This window comes from Manihot esculenta, chromosome 3 (genome assembly GCF_001659605.2).
Source record: "Manihot esculenta cultivar AM560-2 chromosome 3, M.esculenta_v8, whole genome shotgun sequence".
NCBI lineage: Eukaryota > Viridiplantae > Streptophyta > Magnoliopsida > Malpighiales > Euphorbiaceae > Manihot > Manihot esculenta.
The window spans coordinates 5,727,727-5,751,985 of NC_035163.2; the positions used below are offsets into that span (position 1 = coordinate 5,727,727).

Below are 24,259 nucleotides of genomic sequence, written 5' to 3' on the forward strand. Positions count from 1 at the left end.
GAGGTAGGTCAAAGTTATAACACGTCTAAAGCATAATATTAATTCAAATTTGAATTTTATATAGAACTAGTGTTTTAAATTGAGTTAATTGAAAAAAAATCTCGTACTTTTGATTTTATTGCAATTATATTTATTTTTTTTTCAATTAAATGATCTCTTAAAATTGCTTCAAATACACATAACTATTATTTGTGCAGTTAAAAAACTAATGAAATTGCCATGTTACTCGTTAGATCAACACTATATCAATACGCCATGTCAGCAAAATTTATAATTAGTTACTAAAAAAATATATATTTTACTTTTATTGCAATTTCATTCAATACTTTTATTTTTGCCAATTAAACTCTATCCATTTTAATATCTAATCAAATGCACCCTACTATTAGAAACTTGCAAAATTATAAAATTACTTAAATTACTATTTATATTATTATTCATTTTTTTAATTTTTATCAATAATTTTATAATAACAATTTATTTTGATGTTATTTTAACTAAAATTATTATCAACCGACTTTTCTTTAATTTGTCCAATATGTTTACTATTTAACATTATTTTTAAAATTATCATTAAAAAAATAACATTATTAAATATATTAATTATGAATTATTAAAAAATAATTTACAATAATATTTAATATGATTCAGCTAAAAAAAATAAAAAAATAAAAAAATATTTTTTAGAATATTTTTTAAATTATTTTTTAAATTTTCAAATATAATGCTAATCTACTATTTCTTTTTAATTATACTAACATTTACAATAAATTTTAAAAAAATCAATAATATATGGGATAAAATATTTAATTATCTAACTTTATTTGATTAAATAGTTTAAAAAATATGTAATTCATCTCAAATTATAGATTTGATCTCCATTTCTCCATCTCCTAATAAAGCACTATTAATAAAATAGATAATTATTAAAAAATTCTATATTTTTAATTTTATTGTAATTTTACTATAAATTTTTAAATTATTATTAATTTTATTTTGAAATTTACTAGAGTGATATGACAATTTTTTTAATTTTTAATGGCATAAATAACAATATTATAAAATTGAAGTAATTTTAAAAAAATAAAATTTAATTAATAAAAAATATAGAGATAATTATTATAAAATTAAAATTACATAAATTTTTTGCCATTAACTCTTTTAAATTTATTTATATAATAATTTATTAATGCATGTCATAATAATATTTACATGTTCTGGAATTTTATATTTAATAAATAAAATTTAAATATTTTGTAATATTATTAATTTATGAAATGAATTATTAATCATAATATATTAAATTAGATAATTCTAAAAGTTAACAATTATTGAGTTTAAAATAAGTAAGAGAAGTTTAAAACAAATATTAGTGAAATTAATAATGAAGTCAAACATTAAAATTATTAAAGAAATTTTAAGTTGTGAAATAAATTTTTCATCATAAATTATCCATGCCCTATTTACTTTTATTGAGATCAATAATAGATAAAATCATTTTTCATCATAAGTTATTATTTAATAGGCTAAGATCAATTTATAAAAATAATTATTTTTTCAGATCTACGTTAATGGACAATCGCCATCTCCGCATTTAAAATTGTCCAACTAGGAAATTTAATTTTGACAAATACTCCTAACTTTATATTCTTTTTAAAAAACTGCTAACAGTAAGAAGAGAGGCATAACAGGCAAGTTCATTATTTTCTCGACATAGTAAAACCCCATTGGCTAGAGCATTGACATTCGAAAGGCCTTCCACATATCATCCAATAAAAAAGTGACAAAAAACTGAGCACAGGTGAAGTCGACCTTGTTTTATCATAATCCCTAACCTCAGCCAATAAAGTTCTCTCGCTCTTTCTGTGTCCTTGCCATCTGCTTCTCTTTCTCTCTCCAGAGCACTTGCTTTCCCCTCAAAAAGCTCAAATCTTAATTGCAGAGGAGCCATTTCTAGGGTTTTCTGTTCGTCTCTATTGCTAGAAATTGGAGAAACTACCCTCTTAAATGGTGGTCTTAATTTTGATAATGCTATGCTTCCAATTGCAGAATCCTGACCTTCAATTGTAATGACTTTCGCCACCAGTGAATGGCTCGATTTCACTCTTTTAGTCTCTTCCATTTCGCCATTCTCGCAAACACACTAATTGCAAACCATAACCTCGTTCTCTGCTGGAGTAGGGGGGATTATTTATCAATAATCGATTTAGATTCCAATCTATTTCACCAGGATTATTCCCCTCCATCGCCACCACCTCCGCCGCCGCACGCTCCGTCGGTTTCTTGCACTGAAGATCTCGGCGGAATAGGCTCGCTGGACACCACTTGCCAGATAGTCTCTGACGTGAACCTTACCCGTGATGTGTACATAGCAGGGAAGGGCAATTTTTATGTCCATCCTGGGGTGAGTTTCAATTGTCCCTCTGCTGGTTGTTCTATAACCGTTAACATCACAGGCAATTTTACTTTGTCAATCAATGCCTCCATTGTTACTGGGAGCTTTGAGCTCGTGGCATATGATGCGGGCTTTCTCAATGGAACTGTAGTAAACACGACGGGATTGGCTGGGAAACCGCCACCGCAGACGAGTGGAACCCCTCAGGGGACAGATGGTGCTGGAGGAGGGCATGGAGGAAGGGGGGCTTGTTGTGTAGTGGATGATAAGAAGCTGCCGGAGGATGTTTGGGGAGGGGACGCGTATTCGTGGTCTTCTTTGCAGACTCCGTCAAGTTATGGAAGCAGGGGAGGGACTACGAGTAAGGAGGTGAATTATGGCGGTGGAGGGGGTGGAAAAGTGACATTGACCATAATCGAGCATGTGGTAGTCGATGGCTACATATTGGCTGATGGAGGTGATGGGGGTACCAAGGGAGGTGGAGGCTCTGGTGGCAGCATCTGCATAAAGGCCCATAGAATGTGAGTTTAATTGCTGACTTTGTGTATGTGTACTTAGTATGAAATTCTGAATTTGGATATGGAAAGTAATTTAACATTACTTGGTTGACATTCTTATTGGAGTATATGGTTTAGGAAAGATACTAATGATTTATGGAGTAAAAGACGTATTAAAGATTTGAGTTGATTCAACTCTGAAGAGCATATATGAAATACTAGGGAAGTGAAGCACCACACTTTCTGAATGATTATTGATTAATTTATTAATTAAGATTGTAATTTTTTTTTTTTTGGGGGGGGGGGGTGGTGTTTAGTTGTAGCGTTACAGCAAAACTTGTGCCTTCTTAAATCTAATCTAGAAATTTCCAAATCATGCAGTTTAATTAATCTCCCTCTCTCTCTCTCTCTCTCTCATATACTGTATCCTATCCCCGCCTTTCAGGTGTAAGAGGTTGGTCAAGTAAAATCCTAAATAGTTCTCATTTGCTCTTCTTATTTCTTGTGATTTATTTTGGTCTGTAAAGGTTTTTACCATTGCATTATCCATGAAATTAATTACTGTAAGGTTCTGTTTGCTACTTTATTAAAAAATGATTAAAAGTGCTTTTTTAAATATATTTGTTATTTAGTATTAAAAAATGATTAAAAATTGAATTTGATAAGTTTTAGACATAAGAACACTAAACAAGAAAACAACTTCTTTGCAAACTAGTTTTTCTTTTTAGGTATTTATAATGGTGCTTTTTTTTTTCCTCTCTTTTTCTCTGAAACAGTTTTCGCCCTCAAATCACAATGCCAAACAGGCATTGAAAATCTTTGACTTGATTTGATTCTTTAAACACATGCTAATGTTAATTAGTAAGTTTTGGTAAATTTGGCAAGTAAATATTATGATTTGTTGTTTTTGAGTGATAGGAAAGTTGAGCTAAAAGCAAGTATATTTCATGCAAGGTTAAAGTGTAAAACTTCTAGGTTTCTGTGCTTGTCTTTAATTGTTGGAAGTGGCTCTTTTCATATTTTCCAGTTGGGCAAAATCAACTTGGAAATGGGGGTGAAACCCATGTTTTACTTTTTACACTTTTACCACCAGAAGTATCTTGAATTGGAAAATGAGTGGCAAATTTGAAGCATAGTTGCTGTTGTAATTATGTTGGTGGGGAATTAATACTCGCAATAATGAAGAGGAGCAGGAGTCAACTTTTAGCAGGGAGAAGTGAGTTTCCCTTGTCTATAGTATAATATACTTTTCCTGATTCAAAAGCTATAAGGGTCATGGCAATTATGACAATTACATGATAAGGTTTCCTTTTTTTTTTTAACACCTAGTAGCATTTAGATGTAATTTTCTTGCATTTTTGTCTACGCTTATCCCTTTTTTTTAAAATTTTTTCAATTAATAACATTGACATTGAACTAGAAGAGAGATCCTATTTTAAGAATCACTGGTAGTTTTATCTTTAAATGTCCAAACCATGATTTGCAGCATGGTTGATGCTTTGAAAATTTGGCATTAGCTGTTGATGAAGATTCATCTATAAGCTCTGCTTCTACAGTGAGCAAATTTTTCTCTATATTGTTGAATTTCAAATATGCATTTTTGTTTCTTTGAAGTTAAATATGTGGTTTACCAAAGTTTATGACTAAAGATTGATGTGGGGAATGCTTCAGTCAAGCTTAATGGACAGATATTAACTTGGCAAACTCCAGCAGGCAAAAATAAAATGTGTGTGGATCATAAAAATTATGATATACATAAAGCTTGGAAGCATTTTGTTTTGTTGTTTCTTACTATCTTTAATCTTTGTCATGGCCTTTGATTGTTTGTTTCTTCCTTGTCTTGGTCTATGTATATTGGTTTATAACTGTGTTCATTCTGGTTTACATGCAGTAGTGAAATAAATCGTTCTAATTTTAAACTACTCTACAGATTTAGTGAGAGCAGAGGACTAGAACAACATCTTATAATAATTGTACCTGATTTAATTGAATGATTAAAAAAAAAAAAATACATGAACACCTCTGACCTCTGTCTTTAATTATATTTTTGTTTGGCATTGTCAAAGCTAGGACCGGGAATGTTTGAAGGTTTTCTCTGATTGTGGAGTTGATGAGCAGTTGGCTTACCTCATAGCTTTATTAATTTTGATGAAATTATGGATTCTGCCTCAGCTGCCATTTCCTGTAAAATATAATCAATGTACAGGCTTTAATTTCTCTATAACTTTCTTTCTATGAAGAGCAGGACTGGAAGTGGCAGAATAAGTGCTTGTGGAGGCAGTGGTTTTGCTGGTGGTGGCGGTGGAAGAGTTTCAGTTGACATTTTCAGTAGGCATGACGAGCCTCAGATTTTTGTGCATGGTAAGGCTCAATATGTTCTTTTGATACAGTGTTCTACTTTAGCAAATATTCTGAACAACAAGCTAATCTGCCAGTTACAACTCCAAATTCCGTTTTTTTCCCCTAGTATATTATTTTCTTTAATCTCGAGTGGTTATTCATCTGTTACTGATGAAGATAATAAATGTAAGTAGAAGGGATTTGTCTTTTGGAGAGGGGGCGTTCATGCTTATTATAATTGCATTTGCTCAATTTCTAACTTTTGCATTTTATCTTCTTGTTTCAAGCATAGCTTAACATAATTCTGGAGGTTCATGCATGTGCAATTTTGAGTTCTCTTTTTCATTTGTATGTTTTATAGATGACATAGCAAAAGTGAGTCTTCATAGGGCATTTTCACTGCTTTTGGACCCAAACCTGGATGGTCTTTCCATGAACAGGATGAGGTTTGGGTGAAACTAGGTGGTGGTCTGAACTTACTGATGTTGAAGAATCAGCAGATGAGTTGTAGTTAGGGAAAGAAAAATAGCAGTCTTTTTATATCTGTCATTGAATGGGAAAATAAATTATTAAAATTAAAATTTCAAAAAAAAAAAAAGAAGAAAAAAAATATGAAGACCAAGGGCTTTGCTGCTTTAAATTATATCTGCGTTCATTGTGAACATCATTGGACTAGATGGCTAGAGTATTCTGGCATAGTATTCAATCCCCAAGAGAGCATCTATACCATATTCTTTCTCATTCACTGCCGTGTGGATTTTGATACTAGTTTTTTCCAAATCTGTCAAGGTCAATTTTTATGTAGTGTTGGATTAGGACTCTCTTGTGGTCCTAAGCTTGGTAAAGGGTTGTGATACAGTAACAGCCAGCATAAAAATAGTCACCTGCACATGAAAAATTGATTGGCTCTTGTAGTAGAAACTTGAGATGATATTAATTACAGAATCCTGTCTCTCATTTTTGTTGTGAACATGATCTTGTCATGTCTTCTCCCGTTTTAACAGATTTTGTCTTAGTAATGTGTCCTCAGTTCCTGATCTAATTGCTTGCTTAAATTTTTATTTGATCTTTTTTCTTGGGCACTATATTCTGTGTCCTAAGGTTATTGGAAATTTTGTTTCTGCGTTTGCAGCTCTTTCTTTCTCTTGTTTGACAAATTTTTGTTCCTTTGGAATTGTGCGTAGGCATAGATTAAGACATTTGATACTGGGGTCTAGGCTACTAGCTGTGTATCTGTCAACTATCATATATTTGTTTGTGCGTGTCTGATTTGTTCGAAGCACTGAAGCGTGCACGTTTTAAAAATTTGAATTTCTCAGTTCAATCATACTTTTCATGGATCAAACTGAAATATGCAACTTATTGTGTTTGCAGGAGGAAGTAGTCGTGGCTGCCCAGAAAATGCAGGTGCTGCGGGGACTTTATATGATTCTGTTCCTCGGAGCCTTATTGTTAATAATTACAACATGTCAACAGATACTGAGACCCTTCTTTTAGACTTTCCTTATCAGCCGCTTTGGACAAATGTTTATGTTCGAAATAATGCCAGGGCCACCGTACCTTTGCTTTGGAGTCGTGTCCAGGTTTTCAAATTTTGAATAGTCAATTTGTACATCCTTCTTTTCCCCCCTATATTTTACTTGCTTTCTAGAGGAAAGAAATACAGACATGCAAAATTTACAACTTTCTTGGTACAATTGACTAAAAGCTGATGATATTTCTTGAAATATATGAATTGGATTTGCATTTGTGTAAAAAGAACAGATGTGTAACCTCAAGAAGTTGAAATTTCAGCAGGTATTAAAAAGGAGTTGAAATATGGAATGAGGCAAATCTAGGATGTAGGATATATATATATATATATATAGAGCTGCTGGCTGAAAAATGCATTTGCAGAGGAGTACCAAAAAGGGCAAAATAAGATGTTATCATAGGATGCATCTGTAATGACTTGCTGCATCTTCTTGGTGATTTGTTTACACAAGCATCACTCTCCGCATACACACACTCCTCTCTTCTTAGGAGGACCTTATTCAATATTGGACTTTACTTGCTATATCATCTATTGAAGCTCTAAGTAATGCATTTTGAACTTATTCTTGTAGGGTTCTTTTTTAAATTTTTTCATTAGTGTGTTTGAGATTTATTCTCCTATCATTTAGTAGGAGGACTATCTCCTTACAATTTTCTTCTGTTGATCAGTTATCATATTCTTTGGGTCAAATCTTCCTTATTCTGGTTTTCAAAATATGCTAAAGTATTTGATATGAATATAATTGTATGTTGATATAGTCCTCTCTATATGTAGGTCCAAGGACAGATAAGTGTATTGTGTGGTGGAGTGCTGAGCTTTGGTCTAGCTCATTATGCTTCATCTGAATTTGAACTATTGGCAGAAGAACTCTTAATGAGTGACTCTGTAATGAAGGTAAACAAAAATTGTCCTTTACCTTACATAATCCTGGCAAATTGACCTGATGATTTGCCATGTGCACTTATTACTTGCTTGAAATCCTTGCAATTGTAACTGTAGTATTTCTGGCAATGTGGAAGACCATGTGCTTTTCTCTGATATCACATGAATTCCAGACCTGTCCCTGTTTAACATGAAACTTGACCATTATTTGCTTTTTTTTGTGTGCTCAACTTCATTATGTCTTTAATCCTTTTAGATTTTGAATCATTGAATTTGAATATGCCTAGACAACCTGTTTTTTTGGGATGATGTTGGGGGTAACTGCAGTTTGATCTCCTCATATTTTATTTTAGATTTTGAATGCTGTTATCTCCATAGATGGATGAATTTTATGCATCTCCTTATTTGCACTGCCTTAATCGTGCCATGCACAGAGCTTGCATCATGAGCTGTGTTGTGCGTATGCTCCTTTAATGCTTTCTTGTTTATATGTAATATGATAATGATGCATGTGGTGGTTGTGTTTATTATGCCTCAGGTATATGGGGCTTTGCGCATGACTGTAAAAATATTATTAATGTGGAATTCCAAAATGATAATAGACGGTGGTGAAGATGTAACAGTTGAAACTTCTTGGCTTGAGGCTAGTAATTTAATTGTTCTCAAGGTACTCTTCTCAAGCTCACTTCGTTATTCTCTCTATTTTGTTGCATGTAATGCAGTGATGTATGACTCATCATCTTTCTGTAAAACAGGAATCGTCTGTCATACATTCTAATGCAAATCTTGGAGTTCATGGACAAGGTTTATTGAATTTGTCAGGACCAGGCGACTCAATTGAAGCGCAACGTCTGGTTCTATCACTATTTTACAATATTCATGTAAGCTGTTATATGATATATCTGCTGATATTGCCTCTGATGGTTATGAGATTTGTTTGCTTGTGTTTTGCATACGTGTATTTTTTAAATAATAATTTAAGTGTGAGGAAGATTGTTTATCGTGTAGGTAATTGCACCATTTTCCTTGCTGTTCAAATGACTGGTGATGTAATTGTGAATTTTTTAAACTGTTTTACTAATATCTATAGATTCCGAATAAAAGAATTATATACCTCTTGCAATATCTCATTTACTGGTTTATGTCTTGTATTTTTTTTTTATAAAATTTTTCCAATAATTTGCTTCCTTTATCACATAAAAATAAGTGAACTCTTTCTGTGAATATCAAGTTAGTTAAGGCTAGAAGTTCATTCTAGTATTTGTTAATTAATGCATTTATCACCTTTCTAGAGCCAAGGTTTTCAAACCCATCTCCAGTTTGAGAACCTGTAAAGCCAGATGGTTAAGGATTTGAGGATTGAACTGCTATACTGTACATCCTAAATGCTCTTCAATCAATGTTAGAGTTATATTATATAATTAATAATATTTTATGCATTGATATTATTAGTTAGTAAATTAATAGTTAATGACATGTTATTCAATAAATATTAAATTAATTAATGCAATTAATGATTTTCTTTATTAATTAATATTACCACAGTAAAGGTTATCATTTATAAATTGATTCTAATATATTGGCTTGTATATCAGAATTCTATCATTTAAATATTTAATCATCTTGTCCAATTTACATTTAAGTTTCAAGTTAATATTTAGTGTATAAGCATTCCTCAAAATTCAATGTTTGAACGTGGATAATCCATAGTAGGAGTTTAGTTTTACTTTTAGATAAATGCATGGTATATTACATTTAGGACGTGAAAAAACATAACATATGGTCTCTTTTTTCATTAGAAGGTTGCCACGTGTTGCTAAACAATGACTGTCACATGTACAAAAAGTAAAATCTGAACATTGGTATACCTGTAACAGGCCAACCTGGTTTTATGGGTTTTGACCGAATTTTGTAATTTCTATAATTTTGGTGTAAACTGGACTAGCCATAGGTAATATGGTTGTGGCATGGTTTGAATCCTGGAGACAGCCACCACAATAATGTGAAGTGATAAGCTTTTATTATGATACTATTTGGTTAAGATCCATTGAATTGATTGAATTTGTTGAATATCATTCTTGATTCTCCTGTGCTACTGCTAGTAGTAAGGTTATATTTCTCAACCTTTACCTATCTATTAATTTATTACTGATATGCCTGAAGGTTGGACCTGGATCTGTTTTACGCGGTCCTCTGAAAAATGCAACAAGTGATGCTGTGTAAGTTCTGGTTTTATTTGTTTTCTTTGTATCTTTAATGTATCCTAAATTCTGCATTTTTACTTGTCTAGGACACCAAGGCTTCATTGCGAACTTGAAGATTGCCCTATTGAACTCCTTCATCCACCTGAAGATTGCAATGTGAACTCATCTTTGTCTTTTACTCTTCAGGTGATCATAAAACAGTGGTTGGAAGTTATACAGTACAAATTACCTATTTATCTGACTGTGTTGTTAAACTCAGATATGTCGAGTGGAGGATATCACTGTTGAAGGACTCATAAAGGGATCTGTTGTTCATTTCCATCGGACAAGAACTGTGTCTGTCCTATCTCATGGAACAATTAGTGCATCTGGGATGGGTATGTTCTATGTAGAAGGATAATTTTTGTTGTTGTATTTCACAATAGAGATTACAACCTATTTATACATGAGAGACGGTATCTAAATAGGAAGGAAAATCAAGCCTATGATTATACAATCCCTAAGATTAAGCAACTGACCCATCTATCAATATTTACTTCCTATATTAACATATTTACTTTCTATAACTTATAACACTCCCCTTCAAGTTGGATCATAAATGTTAATCATGCCCAACTTGTTACATGTATAATCAACTCGAGTCCCATTTAGAGCTTTTGTGAAAATATCTCCTAATTGTTCTCCAGTTTGGATATGTCCTGTTGATATTATCTTTTGTTGGACCTTTTAACGAACAAAATGACAATCAATCTTGATGTGTTTAGTCCTCTCGTGGAATACTGGATTGGAGGCAATGTGGATAGCTGCTTGATTATCACACCACAACTTAGCAGGCACCGAATTTGTGAATCCAACTTCTTCCAACAGTTGACGTACCCACAAGATTTCACAAACGGCTTGTGCCATGGCTCGATATTCAGATTCAGCACTAGAACAAGAGACCACATTTTGCTTCTTACTTTTCCATGAGACCAAGTTACCTCCCACAAAAACACAATACCCAGTAGTTGACCTCCTATCAACTTTCGAGCTTGCCCAATCAGCATCAGAAAAGCATTCAATATTTGAGTGCCCATGGTTACCATAGAATAGGCCTCGCCCTGGGGCTCCTTTAAGGTAACAAAAAATCTGTCCCAGAGCATCCCACTGGGCAACAGTAGGAGAAGACATAAACTGACTTACCACACTCACTGAATATGCAATATCAGGACGAGTCACCGTCAAATAATTCAGTTTGCCAACTAATCTTCTATACCTTCCAGGATCTGCAAATGGCTCACTGTCTTTTGTGGTAAGTTGAAGGTTAAGGGTCATTGGGGCACTACAAGGCTTAACACTCAATTTTCCTGTTTCTGCCAACAAATCAAGAACATATTTTCTTTGAGATAAGAAGATGCATTTCTTACACCGCATGACTTCGATTCCCAAGAAATATTTCAAGGAACCCAAATCCTTTGTATGAAACTGTGTTTTAAGAAATTCTTTTAGAGATGTGATGTCAGCAATGTCACTTCCTGTAATAACGATATCATCCACATATACTACAAGCAGAATTACTCCACTATCAGAATTTCTATAAAATACTGAGTGATCACACTTACTCATCTTCATTCCAAACTGTTGGACCACCTCACTAAACCTGCCAAACCATGCCCGAGGACTCTGTTTCAAGCTATAAAGAGATTTTCGAAGTCTACAGACCTTACCTGACTCCCCCTGAGCAACAAAACCAGGTGGTTGCTCAATATAAATCTCCTCCTGAAGATCACCATGAAGAAAAACATTTTTAATATCTAGTTGATGCAAAGGCCAATCATGAGTAGCCGCCAAGGAAATAAACAATCGGACAGATGCGAGCTTGGCAACTGGGGAGAATGTATCAAAATAGTCAACTCCATAAGTTTGTGCATAACCTTTGGCCACTAAACGGGCCTTGAGGCGAGCAATAGATCCATCAGGGTTTACTTTCACTGCAAACATCCATTTGCACCCAATAGCCCGCTTTCCTGGGGGCAAGGACATCAACTCTCAAGTACCATTAGTGTCAAGGGCCATCATTTCCTCTTCCATTGCAGCACGCCAACCAGGATGGGACAAAGCCTCAATAACAGTTTTGGGAATTGAAATAGAATCTAAAGCAGTGACAAAACAACGAGAAGAGGAGGATAATTGATCATAAGAGACACAAGATGAAATAGGATAAGTGCAAGTACGTTTACCTTTGTGAAGAGCAATGGGCAAATCCAAATCAGACAGTGAAGGATCAGTGGGAGTAGGATCGGTCGACGAAGACGCGGGTAGCGGAATGGAGTCAGAGTCCTCTAAGCGTCTGGAATACACATGAAAGATGGGAGGGCGACCTGGCACATGAGCGAAAGGTGTAGGAGTAGTCTGAGGAGACAGAGAGCGAACAGTGTATAATAAGAGGTCATCTTTCTCCTCTTGGGTGTTATAAACAGATGATGGCGGAAAAAACGGAGTGGACTCAAAGAATGTTACATCCGCAGACACAAAATACCGATTCAGATCAGGAGAAAAACAACGATACCCTTTCTGACGTCGAGAGTAGCCAAGGAAGACACATTTGAGTGATTTGGGATCCAATTTAGTAACCTGTGGACGAACATCACGAACAAAACAAGTACAACCAAAGATATGTGGCTCAATAGGAAACAAAGATTTAGTGGGAAACAAAATGTTATAATGGATATCACCATGAAGGATGGGGGAAGGCATGCGATTGATCAAAAAACAAGCAGCATCAGCCCAAAAACATTTAGGTACCTTCATTTGGAATAAGAGGGCTCTGGCTATTTCAAGAAGATGTCGATTTTTTCTTTCAGCAACTCCATTTTGTGAAAGAGTGGCAACACAAGAGGACTGATGAAGAATCCCTTTTTGTAACAAATAAGTTTGAAATTCCCCCGAGAGATACTCTTTAGCATTATCACTTTGCAATATACGGATGGAAGTATTGCATGGGGTTTGTATTTCAGCGTAAAATGCACAAAAAATAGAAAATAATTCTGAACGACTCTTTATTAAAAATAACCAAGTAGTACGAGAGAAATCATCAACAAAAGTAACAAAATACTTAAAGCCAGACTTAGACACAACAGGACAAGGACTCCAAACATCTGAATGGACTAACTCAAAGGGGGACGAAGCCCGTTTATTGACTCAAGACAGTGTAGGTAAACGATGATGTTTGGCAAATTTACAAGACTCACAATCCAGAACAGACAAAGAATGAAACTGTGGACATAACTTCGTCAAAGCCGAGAGAGAAGGACGCCCTAAACGACAATGAACATCAAAAGGTGTTAAACGCGTGGGGCATACCAGAGATCGAGGAGATCGAGGTTGTTGCTGATCCAAGACGTAAAGACCCTCTGACTCACTCCCTCTACCAATAATCTGCTTCGTCGAAAGATCTTGAAAAACATAGTGATCAGGAAAGAATGAGATACAACAATTCAATGCACGAGTGAGTTTACTCACGGAAAGCAAATTAAACGCGAACTTAGGGAGACATAACACAGAGGATACAGAAAGAGAAGGTGTTAAGTTGACATGACCAGAACCCATGACAGAAGATTTAGTGCCATCAGCAAGAGTAATATAAGAAGGCGATGTATGAGACTCAAGATTCGACAAAAGGTTAGAATTACCTGACATATGATTGGTAGAACCAGAATCAATAACCTATTTGGAGGATGAAGACACAAGACATGCAGTAGAATTACCTGACTCAGCAATTGCAGTGATAGAGGAATTAGAGGATTTTAAAGATGCCTGGTATTGGATGAATTGTGCATATTCATCTGCAGATATCAAAATTCCCTAATCGGAAGATCCATTCAATTTGTGTTCCGTGATTTTAGTAAGGGTAATTTACGATTTAGTCCCTGGGTATTGCCATTATTAACAAGTCAGTCCCTGTATTTTCAAAAACCTATTAAAACGTCCTTATGTTTTCTCTCCGTCAACGAAATAGTCCTTCTGTCTATTTTTGCCGTTAAAAATATAGTAAAAGACTAAATTACCCCCAATTATTTTTCTCCTCCTCCTCCTTCCTTTTCTTCTTCATCAATTCTTCTTCCTTTTGCTTCTTCTTCTTCTGCTTCTTCTTCTTCTGCTTCTCCTTTCTCTTCTTCTTCTTCTGTTTTTTCTCCTTCTTCTTCTGCTTCTTCTCCTTTTTCTTCTTTTGCTTCTTTTTCTTCTTTTTCTTCTTCTTCTTCTTCTCATTCTTCTCCTTCTTCTTCTTCTTCTTCTTCTTCTTCTTCTTCTTCTTCTTCTTCTTCTTCTTTTTCTTCTCTCTCCTTCTTCTTCTTCTTCTCCTTCTTCTTCTTTTTCTTCTTTCTCTTCATCTTCTTCTTCTTCTTCTTCTTCTTCTTCTTCTTTTTCGGAGGAGGAGGAGGAGGAGGAGGAGGAGGAGGAAAGAAAAGATAAGGACTATTTTGTTGATAAAAAGAAACAATAAGGATGTTTTAATAGATCTGAGAAAAGATAGGGACTATTTCGTTGACAAAAAGAAACAATAAGGACGTTTTAATATATTTCTAAAAATATAGGGAGAGATGATTTCGTTGACAGAAAGAAACGATGAGGAGGGACTATTTCGTTGACTTAAATAAACGATAAGGATGTTTTAATAGATGTGAGAAAAGATAGGGACTATTTCATTGATGGAAAAAAATAATAAGGACGTTTTAATAGATATGAAAAAAGATAAAAATATTTTAATAGATTTTTGAAAATGTAAGGACTAACTTGTTAATAATTACAATATACAAGGACTAAATAAATGGTTTTATTTGAGGGTAAAATTGGATTTTAAAAATTTTCTCTCTCCTCCTTTATCTAATTTTAAAGGAAAATAGGACGGAAGGACTATTTCGTTGACGGAAATAAAACATAAGGACGTTTTAATAGGTTTCTAAAAATACAGGGACTGACTTGTTAATAATGGCAATACCCAGGGACTAAATCGTAAATTACCCTTTTAGTAATCATAGGAATCACATCAGTTACGGTGGTGGTTTTAACTTCAGCCATAAGGACAACCAACCCAAAACGATAGCAACAAAAGAAACACAAAATCAGAAAACAGTATCCGGCGTGCACAGTACCGATGAACAGTACCACGTGAACAGTACTGATGAATAGGACCCGTGAACAGTACTGATGAACAGAACCTGTGAACAGTGCTGATGAACAGTACCCCCGAATATGAATAGTACCTAAAACACCTCCACCCAACACCCGAACGGCAAACAAACCTCAGATCTGACAAGGGAATGGTGTGGCGACTCCGGCGATGGTGAGATCCAAATGTTACCCTTTATGGGTAACCCAAATGAACAGGGCACTAAGTCTCCACTTGGCCCAAAATGGTTAACTTAAGTTATTTAGTGGTTTCGTACTAACTATTATATACAATTTAGATTTTCTATAATCTGACGATGTGGGACGAAAGCCACAAGCAGGCAGTTGACCGTCACACTCGGTCCCGCTAAATTTGCGACATTCTCGTCGCAACTAGATCAAATACAATTGCTAATCAGGATCTGACCCTTGGGTATTATGGTTCGCTAGTCACTCTGGCGGCTCCACCTTGTCTCTCACGGGTAGCCCTTTCCTCGCAGGTCCACTAGCTCTGCACAATTTGTTGACACAGGGTGGCTCTGATACCATGTAGAAGGATAATATTTGTTGTTATATTTCACAATAGAAATTACAACCTATTTATATATGAGAGACGGTATCTAAACAGGAAGGAAAATCAAGCTTATGATTATATAATCCCTAAGATTAAGCAACTGACCCATCTATCAATATTTACTTCCTATATTAACATATTTACTTTCTATAACTTATAACATTCTATAAGATTCTTTTATATTTTCTTTTTCACTTTTTCATGCTCACACCCATAAATAATTCTATGTGCTTGCACATGAATTGAGCCATGCCTTGGATAATCTGATAAAGATAGAATGCATATGCTATCCTTCACAGGCTTGCATACTTAATTTTAGAATTATGATTTGTATGGAAATACAAACCCATCGTGTTTATATTCATGCAGGTTGCACAGGTGGTGTGGGTAGAGGTCAGGTTTTAGAAAATGGTATTGGCAGTGGTGGTGGCCATGGCGGTAAAGGTGGGCTTGGATGTTACAATGGTAGCTGTGTTGAGGGTGGTATTTCATATGGAAATGCAGAGTTTCCTTGTGAACTTGGTAGCGGAAGTGGAGATGATAACTCATCCAGTAAAACAGCAGGTGGTGGTATCATAGGTACGCTTAATTTGTTTCAATTGACTGACCAAGTAGTTCATTGTTTTTACCTATTTTTTTGCTTCTATTTTGGATACATTGTTGTAGAACAGGGACCAATGTAATATCCAAAATGTGTCTCTGTGCTAGATTTTTTAGCGCCTGCATGTGATATTAATGTGTCTGATTCATTAATTTTAATCTATTACTTTCGTGGCATCTTGTTAATTGATTGTTTCTTCTCTTCACAATTCCTTATTCGTCTAATGCTATGTTAGAATTGAGTATATTGATGTATTTGTGAGCTGATAGCTACATTCACTTGTTCTTGTTCTTTCCAATTCTATGAACAGTAATGGGTTCATTGGAGCATCCTTTGTCAAGTTTGTCTGTTGAAGGCTCAGTGGGAGCTGATGGAGAAAGTTTTGAAGAAATTGTCAAGCAGAGAGAGTTTATTGTTAGAAATGGTACCAGTGGAGGTCCTGGGGGTGGTTCTGGAGGAACTATGCTGTTGTTTTTGCATACGTTAGATCTTGGTGAGTCTGCTGTTCTTTCAAGTGTTGGGGGTTATGGTAGCCCGAATGGGGGTGGTGGTGGAGGTGGTGGAAGGATTCACTTCCACTGGTCAGACATTCCCACTGGAGATGTATACCAGCCCATTGCCAGTGTAAAAGGAAGCATTCTCACTGGGTTTGTATTTTATCCAAATACTTGATATTCTTGTGGTCACCTTGATAATTTTCTTTTTGGTTTCAATATTTTCCTGAAAGCATGTCTTTTCTCTTGGCACATTTATTTAGTTTTTTGCTTTGTATTGATGAAAAGAAAGTTTTAATGTAAAGCCTGACTTTTCGTTGTAGCCATGAAAAATTGATTTGTACTTGATCATGTTTACCTAATGGAAAGTCAAAGATAAAGAGTTCATTGGGAGTTCTGATTATGCTAACCAATACTATGTTGTGTGATGTATTTATGGTGAATTTATGGTCATTTATTCTATAATATAGCTTGGTTGAGTTTCCATACACAAACATTCTTGAAAGCCGTTGGACAAGAAGGTAAATTGAGAATCTACATGGTAATATAATAATTACTCAACTGAGCTTGCATCTCAATCTGGTTTATGGTTGCTTACATGGTTCACTTTCATCAATTGGGTTCTCTTTAAGGATTTAACTTTTGTGAAATACTGTCAAAAATTGACAGAAAAGCTAAAATCAGACAATTAATTAATGAAATAAATGATTACTTGGAATTTTAGAAAATTTAATCTCAAAATAAGAGACTGAGGAATATTGAGTGGAAAAGCCTATTCAAAGGCTTCCACATAGCACAACTGTAAGGGCATTGTTAGTGATGGAGGGATGTCGCAATGATTATTACCATGTATGTGTAACCTGGGGGAGACTGCTACGTGGTGCTTTTGTCTTGATAATTTCTTTAGACATTATTGAGAACAGAGGACAGTCCTAATCCTACATTGCTGAGAGCCTGAGAGGTGCATCACTTAATTTTGTTTCATGTATTTACCCACTGCAAAGCTATAGATTGTTATGCTGTCTAACTATTATTCCTCGACTCTTCTGTTTTTATGGCAAAACCTGATTGTACCTTTTGGCATCTACTTGCATTTGCTGCTCATCAATAGGGCAGTTCTTTTTTCCCTTCTCTTTTTTTTTTGAATTAGTTGTTTCTGAGTAGAAATCTTTTCTTTGATTCACTTAACGTAATAGGCATTGTTGCATTATGGGGGAAGCTATCCTAGGTTTTTACTAGCAATGCTAATCATAGTTGACCCAATATCCTTTTGATCTTTTTAACTTTACAGTGGAGGTTTGGGTAGAGATGAGGGTCATGCTGGAGAAAATGGAACAGTGACTGGGAAAGCTTGCCCAAGAGGGCTTTATGGAGTATTTTGCAAGGTAACATTGCAGTTTATTGGTGCTATTTTTAACTTTTCATTGCCATTCCTCATCTGTATATTATATGTGTACCGTCAAGGACTTTTAATTCTTCCATCATTTAGTAGATTATGACTGAAAGAAGAATGTGATATTTTCACTTACTGTAGAACTGGAAGGGTGGCAAGCTTCCGGCAATAGTTAGACAGACCAAAGGAAGAGAATTTGCCTTAATAGTGCAGTTTTTGGGAGTTTATTGTTATCCCCTTTCCTGCAATGCTGAAATTATTTTGAAAATTATGGGTCACACTTCATTCTTTTTCTTTTTTTCTTTTTTTTTTTTTTTTGTGTGTGTGTGTTGGAATTAAGTAGATGCTGGATGGGAATAATGGTTGTCCAATGGGCCTATACAAGTGGGGAGCCCCTTTCCCTCAAATATATGGTTACCACAATGGCTAGTTAGGAAAGCTAGTATCATGATTGATGGTTGCTGAAATTTTACTACTTTTTAAGTGCAATATGCCTTCAGTGGTTGTTTTGCTTGGTTGAAGTTTATATGACAGTTTATTTATTTATTGGCATCTTCAGGAATGTCCAGCTGGCACTTATAAGAATGTCACTGGATCTGATAGAGCTCTTTGCCATCCATGCCCTCTCAATGAGCTTCCCCATCGTGCTATTTATGTTGCTGTCCGAGGTATTGTGAATGCAATGGTCATGATGATGTTAAAGACTAAAACCTGGGTGCACGTGGTTGGCAGCCCAACGCACTTTGATTCATGCATTTTTTAAATCAGTCGTCTATAGAAGTTAACAATGTTTATGTTTTAGTAGATATTTTAGATATCTGAAACTATCATTTCTATTGGGGTATATAATCATAGCTGTGACTATCTGAATTCTACTGTGAATGCAATAGGACATATAATCTTGGGATGAATGAACACTTCTGGTGTTTCACTAATGGTAAATACACAATATTGCTCAAGCACATTTATGCTTGTAAAAGATTAATTAATTGTCACTTTGTCCTCTTAAACAGGTGGTATTGCTGAAACACCATGTCCTTACAAATGCATCTCAGACAGATTTCATATGCCGCATTGTTATACGACACTTGAAGAGTTGATTTACACTTTTGGTGGTCCATGGTTATTTTGTCTTCTTCTCATGGGTCTTCTCATCCTCTTAGCCTTGGTACTTAGTGTTGCGCGGATGAAGTTTGTTGGTGTTGATGAATTACCAGGCCCAGCTCCCACTCATCATGGCTCTCAAATTGATCACTCATTCCCTTTCTTGGAGTCGCTGAATGAGGTTTTGCAATGATGATTACTAATTTCTGAAAATTTGAAAATTTTCTATTTAATCCCGTGCTTTTGAAGCATTTGTTTCTTCTTGTGCTTTTTGTGTTTTTTAGAGGAGGGTGTTACTTTGTGTGTGTGTGTGTTGTTTTTTTTTTTTTGGGGACGGGTAGGTTTAATGGTTAAAAATCACTTTTCAGGTCTTGGAAACAAATAGAGCTGAGGAGTCTCAGAGCCATGTGCACAGAATGTATTTTATGGGTCCTAATACTTTTAGTGAACCTTGGCATCTTCCACACACTCCTCCTGAGCAAATAACAGAAATTGTGTAAGTTACATAGTTTTCAGTTGGAATGGTTTCTATCATGGTGATATGTGATCTTCAGCTGTTCCATCTTTGGATTTTGCTAATATTCTACTATTGTCAAGCTGATTTGTTTCTCATTTATTTGAACTTGCAGATACGAGGGTGCATACGGTACATTTGTGGATGAGATCAATTCTATAACTGCTTATCAATGGTGGGAAGGTGCCATGTACAGCATTCTTTCTGTTCTGGCATATCCCCTGGCATGGTCATGGCAACAGTGGCGCAGAAGAATCAAATTACAAAGATTGCGTGAGTTTGTTCGATCTGAGTATGATCATGCTTGCTTACGTTCTTGTCGTTCACGAGCTCTTTATGAAGGGCTTAAGGTTTGTATTCTTTAAGCATTTTGTCTGGTTTGTTAGGTTGTGTAGTAATTGAATCCTTGTAGCATGGTTGCCCTCTTGCTACTCAGATCTTCATGTATGTTGTTCATAATATATTCTGCGTCACTAAATGTTTGTCTTTACTTAAGTCGGTATATTGATTTCTATCTCTTCCGCATTTCTTATTTTCCTCCCTAAGGTGTATCAGATCCTTATTTGTGTATGATGAGAGTCAAGTGTCTTCAGTGTTGGTTCATTAATGCAAGTGAGATTCTTTGTTTTGATGGATAAGCACAAGAACATTAAATGCTAGTTACATGTGAGAGAATGTTTGGTTGCTCTGTATTTTCTCTTTATCCTATCTTAATGTAAGTTTTCATTCTAATTTGATTGGGGTTATTAGTTAATTGAACCTTTCTGTGTTGTCCAAATCATGTGTGATATTTTCTTTTTTTTTTTTTTTTTTGCTGCCTCCAACCACTTTTGTGCTATAAATTTCTAATGCTTTATTTTCCATGAGCTTTAGGGCTGTCTATATCAATTAATTTATTTGAATGTGTTCAATGCTACTAGAAATCTCATTGCATAATGTCTTAGTTTCCAGTCAGTTGCTGTACTCTGAGGACTGTTACCTTCCCTGTTTACAAAATAATACTACCTCCATCCCACAATATTACACCCAGACCAATAAAACTAATTAGTAGCCTTAATTTTAGAAAAAATTATAATAATTTGTCTACAATACCCTTTAGATGGTCATGCTTTTTTCACATATATTAAATGACTTAAAGATTAGTAAGGATATATATGGAAAATAAAAATTAATGTTATCTTGAAATTCTCAAAGCGAGTCGTTTGGGACAAAAAAATTCTCTAAAACGATAGTCATTGTGGGATGAAGGTAGTAGTATTTTGTGGATAGGAATCTTTAATTGTTTTAATACGAAAACCTATCTTAGAGTTTAAAATGGTGATCTATCTTATATGCATCTCTCGAAAATCAAGATCTTGTTGTGGGGCAAAGTATGATATTTGCATGTGCATGCAGCCTTTTGAGTCCAGAAGTACTTGTCCTTTTGTCACTGTAGGTAGCTGCAACTCCTGACTTAATGCTTGCATATCTGGACTTCTTCCTTGGTGGAGATGAAAAGAGGACAGATCTTCCTCCTCCCTTAGGTCAAAGATTTCCAATGTCTATAATTTTTGGAGGTGATGGAAGTTACTTGGCTCCCTTCTCAATTCAAAGTGATAATATCCTTACCAGCCTTATAAGCCAGGTTTATTTTCTGATTTTTGGGAACTCAAGTTTGTTTTACCATCAAGTTTACAGTTTAGGGGAATAGTTTGACTTCACCAAAATTCTGTGTGCTTGTTGCCGATTATATTCATTTTATTGTCCTTTTGGCATGCAGATGGTCCCTCCTACAACTTGGTATCGAATGGTGGCTGGTTTGAATGCACAACTACGCCTAGTTCGTAGGGGGCAGCTAAGACTAACATTTCGTTCTGTCGTTAGATGGCTTGAAACTCATGGCAATCCTGCTTTGAGAGTCCATGGGATACGTGTAGATCTTGCGTGGTTTCAGGCCACAGCTTGTGGTTATTGCCAGTATGGACTCTTGGTTTATGCTGTTGAAGAAGAAACTGTCGAAAGTATTGATGGCACTAAACAAACTGAACAAGAGTCATGGTAATGGTTTTCATGCATATTCAAGTATATTGCCACTTGATCTGTTAGCCTTCATGTTTTGACCTCATAATGAGTCTATCATAGACTCGTTATTTTACATCAGCTGTGATGCCCATATTCATAAATGTGCATACATTTGCATTGTGCGCATACATTTGGCAAATTCATTGGAATTTAACATGGTTTTCTTCTGACCACATTTTAATCAGTATGAAGGGTGCTTATAGAGGAAATTCATCTGGTCATTTGGGAGTTGAAACACTGTCAAGCCAAGCCCCCATAATCAGAGGAAGTTATACAAGGCAGAAAAAGGGTTACGGGGGCAGTGTGGATGCTAACACTTTACAAATGCTTGAAGAGAAGACAGATATATTTTGCCTTCTCTCTTTCATAATTCATAATACTAAACCTGTTGGCCACCAGGTATCTCTTGGATCAAATGAGCTTATGAGCTTACTTCTAATTTTTCTAGTCGAAGTATACTAGCAATTTAACTTTTTCGTGCATGTCTTATTTTGTTCTTGTAGGATCTTGTTGGTTTGGTCATCTCAATGCTGCTTCTAGGAGATTTTAGTTTAGTATTGCTTACTTTGCTCCAGTTGTATTCAATTTCATTTGTAGACGTGTTTCTGGTTTTGTTTATTTTACCTCTTGGTATTCTCCTGCCATTTCCTGCTGGAATCAACGCTTTATTCAGTCATGGACCTAGGCGTTCTGCTGGCCTTGCACGTATCTATGCTTTGTGGAATCTTACGTCCTTAATTAATGTTGTGAGTTGCTTTTTAATCCATTTTCAGACATGCTCCATCCATCTATTGCATCAGTAACCTTAACAAAGTAGTTCTCATTTAGTTGGATGGCAGCAAGATTATGATCTTTTATTGTCTTCTTCAATGGTTGTGTGCCTTTTTTAACCCTTCCCCGTGACCTTCTGCCAGGCTGTCGCGTTTATTTGTGGGTATGTTCACTATCACAATCAATCTTCCTCGAGTAAAAAATTCCCATTTCAGCCATGGAATATTAGCATGTGAGTTTATTCTTTAGCTTCCATGAAATTGATTGGTTAGTTTAGGGTTTTGAAACTAACATAGCACTGGTGGGTGCGATGATGCAGGGATGAAAGTGAATGGTGGATATTTCCGTCAGGACTGGTTCTCTGTAAGATTCTACAATCGCAACTTATTAATTGGCATGTTGCAAATTTGGAGATTCAAGATCGGTCGCTGTACAGTAATGACTTTGAGCTCTTCTGGCAGTCGTGATAATGTCGAAGACATTCTACATTGAGGAGGTTCTTTTCTTGTTTTCTATGCTTTTTTTTTTTTTCAAAAAAGAAAAATATATATTATTTTTATTTGAGAGCAAAAAGAAATGGTTGACACAGCAGTAGAAATAGAAAATAGGAGAGAGAGAAAGCATTCATTCATGTATTTTCTTTGAACGATATGCAGTCAGGATACATATTTTCTTTTCCTGTATTGCGTTTCTAATGTATGATGCAATGTAAATATTAGGGGCTTAATACCCATCCACATAAAAGATTGCATTCTAACCATATTAATTTAAACTTCATGTTTGAGTTGTTGATCTTTTATTTATTTATTTATTTTTTTTGAGAAGAAATACTTCATTAACAGAATTTGCAAACGTTACGCGTGTACTCCCGAAGGAGAATGGTCATCACAGAAATCCTGTGAGCTAACAATAAAAAATAAGTAGGGAAATTGATAACCTATTTGGCCCGTGAAATCATGACTATGTATACACAGAATTTAGACAGAATTTAGAGAGGTCGTGTGAATCTTTTCATTTGATTCGACCGTTCAGTAAAAAGACCGACCTATGGAGTATGAAGATTAGACTTTCAATACTTAACTTTATCAAAACTCAAAATGGATAGCAGTTTGACTGTTCAGTAGAAAGATCGACTTATGGAGTACGAAAATTAGACTTTCAATACCTTTGACTTTATCAAAGCTCAAGACTGATAGCAGACCTTCTCATTTAAAGCTCGTATTGTGAACGAGTATTAAATATGGAGAGTATCAATCTTAGTGACCAAGTGGATCTCATTTGAATACAAACTTGGTGAGCTGAGTATGATCCGATGAGATTGAGGTAGGATGTCAACCTTTTACTAGTCGTCTTCTTGGTACATCACTTGATGTGTGTACAGTAAAATAAATTGACGTGATGTATAAGATAAATAAAGTATGAGTTTACTGGTTTCGCATTTATTAGCCAAATGCCAGTTATTAATGAGCCGCTTGATATATTTGCTACAAGATGTTTTCATCTAATTTGACGGGAGATAAGTCAGAGAACACCAGGACGATCGGGATATAAATACCCTGAGCCAATCATACTTGGGAACTCCTAGGGATTTCTGGCTCACTCTCTCTCTCCTACATTCACAAAGAAACTCTTGGACACTCTCTTTTCTTAGAAGCTTTCTCTTCTCTTTTCCTCTCGGTTTTATTTCTCTTTACACCATTAAAAATCCTAGATCTGACTTGAGCATCAGAGGGTCTTCACCAGGGCA

At 35.2% G+C, this 24,259-nt stretch overlaps 1 protein-coding gene across 1 annotated transcript; it reads left to right on the plus strand.

Annotated features, from left to right (window-relative positions):
* Positions 1–1,865: 1,865 nt before the first annotated feature.
* On the plus strand, positions 1,866–23,289 carry LOC110610329. The gene is made up of 22 exons (XM_021750200.2): positions 1,866–2,916; positions 5,138–5,253; positions 6,607–6,815; positions 7,541–7,660; positions 8,187–8,315; positions 8,404–8,529; positions 9,812–9,867; positions 9,939–10,038; positions 10,112–10,229; positions 15,944–16,153; positions 16,486–16,822; positions 17,961–18,054; positions 18,622–18,730; positions 19,076–19,347; positions 19,535–19,662; positions 19,796–20,030; positions 21,116–21,304; positions 21,440–21,717; positions 21,927–22,140; positions 22,245–22,487; positions 22,656–22,744; positions 22,832–23,289. Exons 1-22 carry the CDS (start codon positions 2,090–2,092, stop codon positions 22,977–22,979), a joined length of 4,347 nt encoding a protein of 1,448 aa, XP_021605892.1. The 5' UTR covers positions 1,866–2,089; the 3' UTR covers positions 22,980–23,289.
* Positions 23,290–24,259: the final 970 nt, after the last annotated feature.

Excerpts from the sequence above, each read along its gene's own strand:
- LOC110610329 (XM_021750200.2), top strand. The coding sequence starts at position 2,090 with ATGGCTCGATTTCACTCTTTTAGTCTCTTCCATTTCGCCATTCTCGCA. Across the intron at positions 10,039-10,111 it reads CTTTGTCTTTTACTCTTCAG|ATATGTCGAGTGGAGGATAT; the intron begins GTGATCATAAAA and ends TGTTAAACTCAG. Across the intron at positions 20,031-21,115 it reads CTCTTTATGAAGGGCTTAAG|GTAGCTGCAACTCCTGACTT; the intron begins GTTTGTATTCTT and ends TTGTCACTGTAG.